General features: G+C 43.6%; 1 protein-coding gene across 8 annotated transcripts in view; it reads right to left on the minus strand.

Annotated features, from left to right (window-relative positions):
* Window positions 1-899: 899 nt before the first annotated feature.
* The window catches only part of WDR59 (WD repeat domain 59), an 83,109-nt gene continuing 71,336 nt past the window's right edge, over window positions 900-12,672 (minus strand). For all 8 annotated transcript variants that reach the window (XM_042230721.2, XM_060398254.1, XM_004014905.6 and 5 more), the window contains 6 exons: window positions 11,313-11,425; window positions 9,654-9,804; window positions 9,486-9,558; window positions 8,149-8,275; window positions 7,623-7,765; window positions 900-1,693 (listed from right to left, as the gene is read on the minus strand). In XM_042230721.2, the coding sequence (XP_042086655.1) occupies window positions 1,458-1,693; window positions 7,623-7,765; window positions 8,149-8,275; window positions 9,486-9,558; window positions 9,654-9,804; window positions 11,313-11,425 (843 nt within the window). In that variant the 3' untranslated portion in view covers window positions 900-1,457. The remainder of the gene's footprint in view (window positions 1,694-7,622; window positions 7,766-8,148; window positions 8,276-9,485; window positions 9,559-9,653; window positions 9,805-11,312; window positions 11,426-12,672) is intronic.

Below are 12,672 nucleotides of genomic sequence, written 5' to 3' on the forward strand. Positions count from 1 at the left end.
TAGCTGGTACTTTCTGATGTCTCTTCTACTTTCGTTTTTTTAAAACTGTGGTTTTTATCCACTACATTGACTTCACCATCTATTAATGAGTCCTGACCTGTAGTTACAGTGATGTACAAGACTGTCATATTTTGAGACATGGAGTTATATTTCTTAAGGTAATCATCTGGAATTGTAAAATGCTGAGAAATAAATATAAATTTCAGTAGCAGTATCGAAAAGCATTTCTCTTTCCTGAAGTGAAAGTCACTTAGTCGTGTCCGACTCTTTGCTACCCCATGGACTATACAGTTAATGGAATTCTCCAGGCCAGAAGGAGTGGGTAGCCTTTCCCTTCGCTAGGGGATCTTCCCAACCCAGGGATCGAACCCAGGTCTCCCACACTGCAGGAGGATTCTTTACCAGCTGAGACGCAAGGGAAGCCCAAGAATACTAGAGTGGGTAGCCTATCTCTTCTCCAGCGGATCTCACCCACCCAGGAATCGAACCGGGGTCTCTTCCACTGCAGGCAGTTTCTTTACCAACTGAGCTATCAGCACTGAGAACGTTCTGAAGAACTGGTGGATGCAGATAAACACGGGTGGAAGCCTGTGGAGCAGCCCAAAAGGAGAATGAAGGCATTTATGGAAACTTGGCCAACCTGCACAGTGGCGACAGGAACCTCTTACAGCAATGCTGCCATGTAATCTGAGTTTGCTCTTGCTAGAAGAAATGATTTTAAAAAACCAAACTCCTCAAGTTGGGAAGAACCTTAAATGTCAAGTTCTATTTTCTCCTCCTGGACGACAGAAGCAAGTCAGCGTTCCTATGAAAATCTGAGCATTGACTTTGGTCCTATCCCAAAGAGTTAATTTCAATTAGAAGTAGAATTAAAAAAAGATTCACTAAAATATCACCTCTTTTTTTCCCCAGATGATTACTAGAATTTTATTAGCCAAGGGAAAGCAGCTGGAAGAGAAACAGCAAACAAAAAAAAAATACATCTTAAGGATCCTTAAGTACATATTTATAATTTAAGTATCGTATTTTAAAAGGCCGTAGTCCATCAGTTCATTAAATGCACCAACTTATGTCACAGGTCCATTTGTCAACTGAAGTAACGTCCACTGTCCTTTGGCTCAACAGACTGTCCTTTACATCCGACCCTGATCTCTGTGATTGGCATCAGAAAGGATGCTGTCGGTGGCTTGAGGTCAACATCTGAGAGGTAAACACAGCTCTGGAGGCAGGTGTTTCCACCTGCCCGAGTCCTCTTCCACCGACATCCATGCCAGCAACAAACAGCCAAGAGCTGAGAAGGCAAAGGCTCAGGAACAGCCCACACCATGTCAATCTTTGAGGGGAATGCACCCCAGTCCAGCTGGAGGTGGGCTCTGGAGCCTCGCTTCTGGCAGACAGCCTATCAGCCAGCACCGATGGGCCCTCTAGGACTTCCCACAACGCCCGAGGGCTGTGAGTCAGAAAGTGCTTTCAAGCAGGCAGTGGCACCCACAGCCGGTGGGACACACCTCCTGGGTCCGAAACCACTCCATCATGTGGCTGGTGTGCCCCCCGTGTCCACAGGCCAGGCAGAAGTTGGACGACCCTCGCACAGCCACGTGGCAGATGGCACACTGGAACGTGAAGCCTTTGCAGATGGCACACTGCGTGCCCCGGACCTCACTCCGGCAGTGGCTGCAGTACACGCCAAACTCTGGAGAAGGGTGGAGGTGGCCAAAAAAGAGACACGGTGAGTTCAGCTCTGCACACGAGAACTGGGCATTGTGAGCAATAAAGATGCATTCATTTGGAGGGCTCTGTAGGATCTTATTAAGCCACTGCTGTTCAGTTTTTTTAAATGGCAGAACCCCTGATGGCCTCTCTTATTTCCCTTCCCTAAGGAAATAGAAGCCTTTCACTGGGGCTCCTTTCATCTCAACACCCACAGATATTCGTATCTCCCTCTTCTTTCACCCCTTACAGCAGAGGAAGGGTCCTGGGTTCTTCCTTCTATCAGAACCAGCTCTTCTGCTTCAGATCAACAGGCAGTCATAAAAATGGACCAATAGAGACACTAAGTACACGGTAATTAAGGGAAATATCTCATGGTAGTTCCCAGTTAAGGTAAATCCTGAGATAAACCGGTTTGAAAATCTTGATTAAAAACAGCTATGTTTCCTTAAGCATAACGTAAAAAAACGTTTATCGTAGTTGTTTCACATGTAGTTAGTTTCAGGTGCACAGCAAAGTGATTCAGTCACACACAGACCCACACTCTTCCTGGCTCTCTTCTCATATGGGTTATCAGAATATTGAGCAGAGTTCCCTGTGCCATACAGAAGCTCATATTTGTTATCTACCTTATATACAGTAGTGTATGTATATTAATCTCAAGCTCCTGATTTATCCCTCATCCCCATGCTTCCCCTTTGATAACCATAAGTTTGTTTCAATAACTGTGAGTTTGTTTCTGCTTGGTAAATAAGTTCATTTGCATCATCTTTTAAAAATTATGTTCTACATATGAGTGACATTATATGACATGTGTCTTTCTCTTGTCTGACTTACTTCATTTAGTATGATAACCTCTAGGTCCATCCATGATGATACAAAGGTATTATTTCATTCTTTTTATGGCTGAGTAATATTCCAGTGTACACACACACACACACACACACCCCCCATCTTCTTTATCCATTCATCTGTCGATGGACACTTAGGTTGCTTCCATGTCCTGGTTACTGTAAACAGCACTGCTAAGAACACTGGGGTGTTTGCATCTTTTCAAATTAGGATTTTCTCCAGATACATGCCCAGGAATGGGACTGTTGAATCATATACTAGTTCTATTTTTAGTCTTTTAAGAAACCTCCATATTGTTCCCCACAGCAGCTGCATCAATTTACTTTCTCACCAGCCGTGTAAGAGGGTTCCCTTTTCTCTACACCGTCTCCAACATTTATCATTTTCATGATGGCCATTCTGACTGATGCGAGGTGATACCTCACTGTGGTTTTGATCTGCATTTCTCTAATAATCAGCAATGTTGAGCATCTTTTCATGTGCTTTCTGGCAATCTGTATGTCTCCTTTGGAGAAATATCTATTCAGATCCTCTGTCCATTATTTGATTGGGTTATTAGTTTTTTAAATATTGAGCTACAGGAACTCTTTGTAGATTTTGGAGGTTAATCGTTTGTTGGTTGCTTTGTTTGCAAATATTTTCTCCCATTCTGTGGGCTACTTTTTCATTTTACTTACAGTTTCCTGTGCTGTACAAAAGCTTTTAAGTTTAATTAGGTCCTATTTGCTTATTTTTGTTTTCATTACTCTAGGATGTGGATCCAAAAAGATATTGCTACAATCTATGTCCAGAGTGTTATGCCTATGTTTTCCTCTAAAGACTTTTATAGCATCCAGTCTCACATTTAGGTTAAAATCCACTCGAGTTTATTTTTGTGTATGCTGTTACAGAATGTTTTAACTTCATTCTTTTACAGGTAGCTGTCCAGTTTACCCAGCACTACTTATTGAAGAGGCTGTCTTTTCTCCACTGTATATTCTTGCCTTCTTTGCCGTAGATTAATTGGCCATGGGCACATGGGTTTATTGCTGAGTTTTCTAATCTATTACATTGATCTATATTTCTATTTTTGCGCCAGAATAAAATACCTAGGAATAAACCTACCCAAGGAGACAAAAGACCTGTTCTCTGAAAACTATAAGACACTCATGAAAGAAATCAAAGATCACACAGATGGAAAGATACAGCATATTCTTGGATTGGAAGAATCAATATTGTCAAAATGACAATACTACCCAAGGCAATCTACACTTTCAATTCAATCCTGATCAAATTACCAATGACATTTTTCACAGAACTAGAACAAAAAATTGTTTAATTTATATGCAAACACAAAAGACCCTGAATAGCCAAAGCAATCCTGAGAAAGAAAAAACAGAGCTGGAGGCATCAGACACCCTGATTTGTAATCAAAGGAGTATGGATTAGAGACTTCCTGAACAACTTCAACCCCAAACCAGACTTTAAAGTCCTTCGGCCAGCCCAAGGAACCCAGCACAACCTTTCGAACAGGAGATGTCAAAAGGTCTAGCTGATTGATGGGCTGGCACATCAGTCACATATCCCTGTGATTTATTTATTTACCTGAAAACTAACTTAAAAGGCAAATTGCAGGAGGCCATCACTGATCTTTCCCTGATATACCTGCATGCCTGTAGATGCTCTGAAAAATATTATAGATGACCCAAACAGCATTTTGTGTCTGTACTTCTTCATGTACATGTACCAAGATGATCCATATTAAAATAATCCTTTTATTCAACATTTAAATCTATGTATTATTTTGGTTTGCCTTTATTTAACTGAAACTATATTCACACAACTTAAAGAATCAAATTATTCTATACATTGTATTATCAAAACCAGCATTCCCACACCCATCACTCCCTAGAGGAAATTCTTCCAACCCATTTAACTATTTCTTCGGTTTTTATCTCCCTATCTCTACACATGTTTATAAAATTATTTCTTTTTTTAAAAATTTATTTTCAATTGAAGGATAATTGCTTTACAATACTGTGTTGGTTGCTGCCATACATCAACAGGAATCAGCCACAGGTATACATATGTCCCTTCCCCAGTTATTTCTTAATTGTCATATTTAAGCACTGTCTATTGACCTTCCCCCAGCGGAAGTTCTTTCACTCCCCAATTTCCCCAACCAGACTCACGGACACCTTGTTCCTCTCCTTCCCCACGCAGCTCTATTATGATTTGGTTGGATTAATATTGCTTTTACATTATTTCTCTAGGCAAGTATTCATCAAGCCAAACCACATACCATGATGACTTCCTTTCTTTCTTGCACATCTTGGTTTTCCTAGAGTTAGTCTTGTTTTTTCATTTGCTTATTGACAATTTATCTGCAAACACCTGACTCTTTTAGAAATACACTGACTATGGAAATACGCTAGGCGTTTTTCTCAGGGGCAGCACTCTGAAGCTCCAGCCTGGACTGGCGCGTCTCCAGGTCTGTCAGGCACATCTCCCTTCATCACCGTCCTGACACCCTGGTTTCCTGGCTTCGCACCTATTCCTCCGCCTTAGACAGGCTGAAGGTTTGCTCTGACCCTTAGAGGGCGAGCTGGGTACAGAACTCTAGGTTAGATGCTAAGGGATTCTACGAGGATGTTTTTCGAGCCCAGGGAAGGCACTGCTGCGCTGTTGTTGCGCAGCTCCAGGATCTTCAGCGGCTTCACTGCTCCCACGAAGTGTGATGCTATTCGTATCCCTATCCTTTGCAGGCGACTCATCTTCTCTCTCTGGAAACTTCTAGGATCTTCTCTAGATCCCCGGGTCCTTCTTCATTCATATACTAGCTACATAGCAGCCCCTTTATCGGGAAATATGTCCACCTTTTCTAGACAGTGAACTTCCAGTTTTCTGCTGAGGGAGGGGAAGGGTGAAAACTGCTGTGCAAAATAGGAGTGGGAACCTGGGGACCCTAAAGGCCATCATTCAAGGCTCCTATTTCTGACCTCACCTTCCTGCTACTTGCAGAAGTTCTGGGTACTTGAATTCCTGAAACATCCAGGGGTTCTGCCATGTGTATTGGGCTTCCCTGGTGGCTCAGACGGTAGAGAACCTGCCGGCAATGCAGGAGACCTGAGTTTGATCCTTAGGTCAGGAAGATCCCCTGGAGAAGGAAATGGCGACCTATTCCAGTATTCTTGCCTGGAGAATTCCATGGACAGAGGAGCCTGACAAGCTACAGTCCATGGGATTAGTTACATGGGGTTATCAATGTGTGTTACTGTTTTTCTGCCTGCCAGTTCAGCGTTCAGCTCCCTCTCTGTAAAATCAGCTACCACTAACTATCTGTAACCCAGGTCCCAAATTTTATTGCCAATATTACTTTTCCTTGCACAGCTGTGTCTTTTCATAAAAGCTCTATGTAGACACTTCAGCAGGGTCTGGGGGCCAAAGGAAATCAAACTGTTCAGTCTATTCTTTATATCTCTCTTTTGTATCACTCTTTAGAAAATATCTCTTAACTTCTTTCATATCATAGTCTTGCTTTTCCTCAAAACATACTAGTATCTCATTCAAAGTCTGTTTCTGGTTCTTTCTCCAAGACTCAAGCTCCAACTACTGGTTTCTCTCAAGGTCCAGAATCAGTGGGCTCTCTTATTTGAGAGCCCATTCCACCCCACAGTTCCCAGGTAAATGCACTCAGTGCTTACAGCATGAATACCATCAATGTGCTAAATATTCCCACATTCCTAGTTTTAGCCCTAAACTCTCCTTTAAGTTCCAGACTCATATCCAACTGTCTACATCATTTCTACAGTTTGAACTTCAACATTTCCTACTATTCCAAACTGAGTTTTCAATTTTCTTTCAATCTTTTCTAATCTTAGAATATGGCATCGCCATTTCCAGGTCAAGCTGGAAACTTAGGATCATTTAAGCTTTGTCTCTTCCTCAAGCCCACATCCAACTTGTTAGTAAGACATACTGATATTGAGTCTACCCCTGAAATGCATTTTTACTTCATCCACCTCTCTCCACCTCCACTGATAACACCTGAGACCAGGCTGTCCTTCTCGCTCTGACCACCTGAACAGTCTTCAAATGCCCTGTCCGCCTCTACTTCCGTCCTTCTCCCATCCTTTCTTCCTATGATAGCCAACAAAACCCTCTTGCAGTGGAAACTGGAGCTTACCTCTTCTTCCAGCTGTCCGCTGCTGGGTGGAGCTATGCTCCCTCCCTGTTAGTTTGGCCTCACTTCTCCTTTTTTTTGGCTGCACCACACAGCTTGCAAGATTTTAGTTCCCTGACCAGGGATTGAACCCAGACCCACAACAGTGAAAGCAGAGTCCTGACCACGGGACTGTTAGGAGAGTCGTATCACTTACTTCTTAATGTCCTTTGAAACTCATCACTGGGCTTGGAATACAGTCCAAGCTCTTTACCGTGACTTTCAAGCCCCTGACTCTCCTGTGGTCGTTTCACGGCACTCTCCTCGCTCACCGTGCTCCAGCACACTGGTCTTCCTTCGCTTGTTCAAAATAACAGCTATTTCCGCTGTGGGGCTGCTCCTGGGTGGGGCGCCCTTCGAGACTCTCCTGCTGCACAGGCGGCTCCGTCCTGTCCTGCAGACCTCGGCTCCTCAGAGAGCCTTCCCAAGGCAGCTCAAAATGTCTGCTAAAATTCTCCCTCCCTGCTCCCCTGACCCAACACCCTTTTTGCTTGCTCATAAATACTGATCACAGCTTGTCATTATTTTTCTCCCTTACTGGCCTAGGAGTTGCCACAAAGGACGAGTGTGCTGGCGCTGCGACTAAGAGGAGTCTGATAAACGTTAGCTGAATAACTGAATAAATGTCCCTACTGCCAATCTACATCTGAGGACTGGACAGACAACTTCTTCCTTTACAGTGAAAATGTAACTGTCTCATGAAACGCCAGGGTTTTCAACAACTTAAAAGAGACTCAAAGTACTTCAGAAATTTCCACTTATAAATGAGACACTGGAACTTCCAAGGATTACGTTATGGACACGTTAAATGACAGAACCTTTCAGAGAGTGATGAGAACAGAAAGAAATTCATATCTACCAATGCCTTTGTGAGGATCAGGAGGACAGGAGACAAACTTCAGCACTTCAGCTCGTTTCTCCCTCAGACCCCAACGGTAGAGGATTTCTCCATAGCATTTCTTAAAGTCATCAAATTGCTGGGTATTAGCGGGGTCCAGAAGCCTGGATCAAATTCAGAACACCTCTGTCAGTCCCTTTACGAGAAACAAGTTCGACGCCAAATGGCACTTAATATTCCTCTCTTAGGGTTTCCCTGGTGGCTCAGATGGTAAAGAATCCGCCTGCAGTGCGGGAGACCTGGGTTCGATCCCTGGGTTGGGATTATTCCCTGGAGAAGGGCATGGCAACCCACTCCAGTATTCTTGCCTGCCTGGAAAATCCCCACGGACCGAGCAGTCTGGTGGGCTACAGTCCGTGGGGTCGCAGAGCGTCGGGCACAACTGAGCGACTCAGCACAGCACAGACCTTTCCCAAAAGCAAGAGTCCCAGTGTGGGAAGAGTCTAAGCATCACAGAGCTACAGCTCCCGGCTGGGAAGGTCATTACCTTTTATTTTTATCATGCTGATCACGCTCTCGCTCACGAGGATCACTGTAGGTCAGACTCCCAAAGCGGATTTCTTCTGGTGAGGACTCTCCCCAAGGTGAAGATATGTGTTCTGTTTCTCTTCCCACTGAAGAAAATCAAATGGGAAGGGAAGATGGAAATCAGAGAAGGCATGGGAAATAACCTGAAAACTCTCATGATGCACTGTGTCCCATTTACTTCCTGGAAGGAAAATAAGCTAAGCTGAAGAATCTGAGAAGTCCTGGAACTAAACAGAACGCTTTCCTATCCTTACCTTTCTGTCTAGGTATTTACTATTAACGTTAACTTGATAATTAGGCACACACACAATGATTAAGCAAATTATAAGAGTGATATAGATTATTAGGCAGGCATTACTTATTTTAAAAAACTCTTTAAATGGCATGAGAAAATGCTCATGAGAAAATAAAAAATAGAACATAAAATCACAAATGTAGAAAGATCTGCCCCCCTCCCCCGCCCCCAACACACACACACACACACACACACACACACACACACACACACACACACACACACACAGGAAGGAAATGTCCTGGAATGTTAACAAATGTCCTGGAATGTTAACAGATCTTATTTATTTCTAGGTGGGGAAATCAACCATTAGTATTTTCTCCACCAACATCTGTTTTCTTCACTGGGCAAACAGTACTTCTGTAATCAACAAAATTAAAATCATTTTTAAAAAGAAATTTTAAAAATCCAGAAAACACATATACATCTACTGGTTAAATAGACCTTTACGTCCAGGTGGGACTGGGCTCAGCGTCACTTCTCCATCCTGAAGGAGGTTCGTGGATAGGGCGGTAACAGGAAGTGGCAGGCGATGGGGAAGGGACTTATGCAGCACAAAGGATAAGGGTTGGGGCTGGCGATGGACGATGGGAAGGCCCACTGCCAGTTTCTCAAGGTCATAGGATGGGAAGTAACCAAGCAAGGCAGAGAGACAGCAGAAGCCAGCATGCTCAGACACAAAAGCCCATGTCTCAGCCCTTGCTGACTGTGGTATCTCCACCATACTCAATTTAAAGGTCAATGAGGGGACTTCCCTGGCAGTCCAGGGGTTAGACTTGGCACTTTCACTGCTAGGGCCTGGGTTCAATCCCTGGTTGGGAGACTGAGACCCTGTAAGGTGCACAGTACAGCCAAAAATTAAAAAGTAAATAAATACATAAAGGCAATGAGAAACAAGGGAAAACATGAAGAATATTCATCAGCTGAAGATCACATATTAAATCACACACCACATTGAAAGCATAAAACCTCAGCATGGGCTAAGGCAGTTCCGTACTGACCTATGTTCCAGCCACCAGTGTTGAACCCCGGGTCGGACAAGCTCGAGCAGGATCCTGAGGATGTAAAGCTGGGCTGCAATGAAAGCGGGAACAGCGTGAGAGCGCCACTTCCCATGACGGCTCACCTTTGCAAAAAGCCAGATTCAGACCAGGAAACCCCCAGCTTACGTAGCGACTGTGGGACACCACAAGGTTAGCTGAGCGGCTGGGAAAGGGTCCGAAAGGGTTTGGTATCCCCTGCGGTCGAGACTGGGCTTCGAACACGCTGCAGAGCATGGCCAACGTCTGCACGTCCCGGAGCCGGCAGTAATGAGCCAGTCTGGAGAGAAAGGGGCACGACAGAAGTCGCAAGAAGGCACGGGGGAATGATGCCTGTCGCACCTGCGGCAGGTTGTTCCCATCGGGGAAGGAAGGGAGAGCTGTTTTAAAAACTAACTTTACTGAAGTGTAGTTGATTTACGACATTGCGTTAATTTCTACTATACTGAAAAGTGCTTCAGTTATATATACATTCTTTTTCATATGCTTTTCCATTATAGTTTATATAAATGGATAAACAACAAGGTCCTTACTGTATAGCACAGTGAACTATATTCAGTATCCTATGATAAACCATAAAAGAAGAGAGAATTCTTGATCCTGCCTCAAAGCCCCCATCAGGAACAAGAGCTTTCTACAGATCCAGCAGCTTGATCGACCTGTTTTGGAATAACACATATCAGAGTATCACACATGACCTAGATAACCCATCTGAAAGCTCCTGGTAGGCATCCAGGCCTGGGCTCAGACTTGAATGAAGTTTCTCCAAGAATCAGGGAGACTCAACGCACATCTGAGTGAGGCCTCCCCAACTCCAAGGAGGCATCACACTGCTCTCTGGGGGTTTCCCAGTCCTCCATTCATATAACCTAAGGCTACATGAAAGTGCTCAGAGAAACAGGGAGCAGGTCAGACTCCAGAGGTGGCATTATGAGTCTGAGCTATTAAATAAGAACAACAGGGAACAATTTTATTACCTCTTCGGTCCTCACTTCCCCTTTGCTCCTTTCAGGACCCAGAAGGTAAGGTAGAGATCCCAGGAACTTGGCCTTTGCAATGGAATAGTACTGATACTTTCCTAACAAGCAAAGACTAATAGTTTTAAGGTGTTTTCACACTTTCTCATGAGCCTCCTAGGAAGTGGGTAGAAAACCATCATTATCCTGTGTTACCACGAGGCACTTGAAGAGTGAGCAAGCATCCCAGATCTCGCCTCAAGTAGGTAAAGCGAACCTCCACCTGAAGGCAGGAGCGCTTCTCCATCTCTCTTCAGGACCTGGGCCTCCCTGTCGTGGAGGCTCCAGTGATTTTTCCTGGCTGTAAATAATTTTGCACGTTGTATTTCCTGTTAGTCATACGTTAGTGCAATAAATCAAACTCAGCATTTTCATAAACTGTCTAGTAGGGTGAACATATTGTGGCCTTCGGAAAACACAAAGCCAACAAGCAATTCTCTAACCTGCTCTCAGGGGCGAGGTTCTACAGCACCTCGACCAACTTTCTACCTCAGGAGCTCTGTGTTCAGACAGATACAACTTCTGGGACAAAGCATAACTCTCTCAAGGATATCTGAGTCTAAAATCCTCGTTAAAAATGACAAATATTGTATAGTTCCTCCTGTTCTAAGAAATCAGTTCTGCACAGAAGTTACTGCAACTTTAAAAGGAAAGGTCTCGCTTCCTCTTCTCATGCCTCAGGGCTTTGTACTTTAGACAATAACACTGAGAACGTTTACAGACCTAAAAGGGACACCATTCATTTTCCTCACTTTTAGCTCTCAAAACCTACAGGGACTCCAGCAGTTGTCGCCCAAATGGATGTCGAGCCCAGGGTGTTTCCAAATCTGGGTCAGACTTCGGACCAAGGCAAAGATCCGTAGCTACTGCGGCCAGCGACCAAACCTGGACAGATCAAAGAGAAACAGCCACACTCAGACTGGGGCGCAGAGGGCCAGGAACCAGGAAAGAACCACCCCCCTACCACCGCCTCCATACACAGCCTAAAGCCTCGCTACTCTGGGGGCGGCCAAAGCTGGGAGCTTATTGAAATGCAGAGATTGAGGCTATGCTCCAGACCTACTGAATCAGAATTTGCATTTCTGCAAGATTCTCAGGGGACTTGTATCCCCATCTGAAAAAGCTAGCCTTGAAAACTTTTATGAAGCAGGCGTCAGAGAAAGACACTATACAGTAACTTCCATGGGTTGCCTGTTTAACCAATGACTCACGTGTCTTTTTCTGCTGCTTCATTAGTGAATTGGCAGGGGAAAAAAAAAATGCATTCCATATCACACTGAAGATCTGTCCTTTCTCCAAATAATGAAAAACTTTTCATTATGAAAGTTTCAGTATACTCTCTGAAGCTACAGAAAAATAGGCCAAGACCCAGCTTTCTTTTTGTTGACATCAAATGTGAGGAATATCTCCAAATCTGAAATCTCACAGGGCTTGGACTCATCAAGCAGAAACTAAAATCCATAAGGTGTCTATTAAATCTAAGATTTAGCACACCCTAAATACAAATACATTACACCATCAACAGAGCCCCCATCCCCTCCATGCCTAAAAAATGGAATATATTTTTGGAAAATTTTTCTTAGTATTATATGCCCACTAACTGGAAAACACTATTAGACTCTGGTAGAAACTTGAAAGGAAAAAGATACAGACATTCAATCAGGAGTTTAAAACAGAAGAAAAAAAATAAGCAAATGAAAACACTGAAAAACAGGAACAGAAACACATCAGATATGTTAAAAAAAAAAAAAATCAACTAAATTGTGTGGCTCCAATAACACCCATGAGTATTGGTTCAAATGAAAAACATTCATTTTTACGATCAATGGCCCAGCTGGATGGTTGCTGGAAGAAGTTCAGAGGTTTCTGGAATAAGAAAGGACTTTTACTATTCTGGCTGACAACTTGGGCCCATTATTTCCTCATTTATAATACATGTTTCCTAAGTGCCTTCAACGGATATAGTGGATACTTAGGGTTATTTCTGCAAATCTTTCTTGCAAAGCAGGTGACACACCATCTTCAACACGTGAATAAAGAATAAAAAAAGCTCTCCAAGCATCAGCACTGATGTCGTTCCCAGCCCATGAAGCAAGACCACACCACAGTGATGACTGGAACTGCAAGAACAG

The sequence above is a fragment of the Ovis aries genome, chromosome 14 (assembly GCF_016772045.2).
Source record: "Ovis aries strain OAR_USU_Benz2616 breed Rambouillet chromosome 14, ARS-UI_Ramb_v3.0, whole genome shotgun sequence".
NCBI classification, from domain to species: domain Eukaryota; kingdom Metazoa; phylum Chordata; class Mammalia; order Artiodactyla; family Bovidae; genus Ovis; species Ovis aries.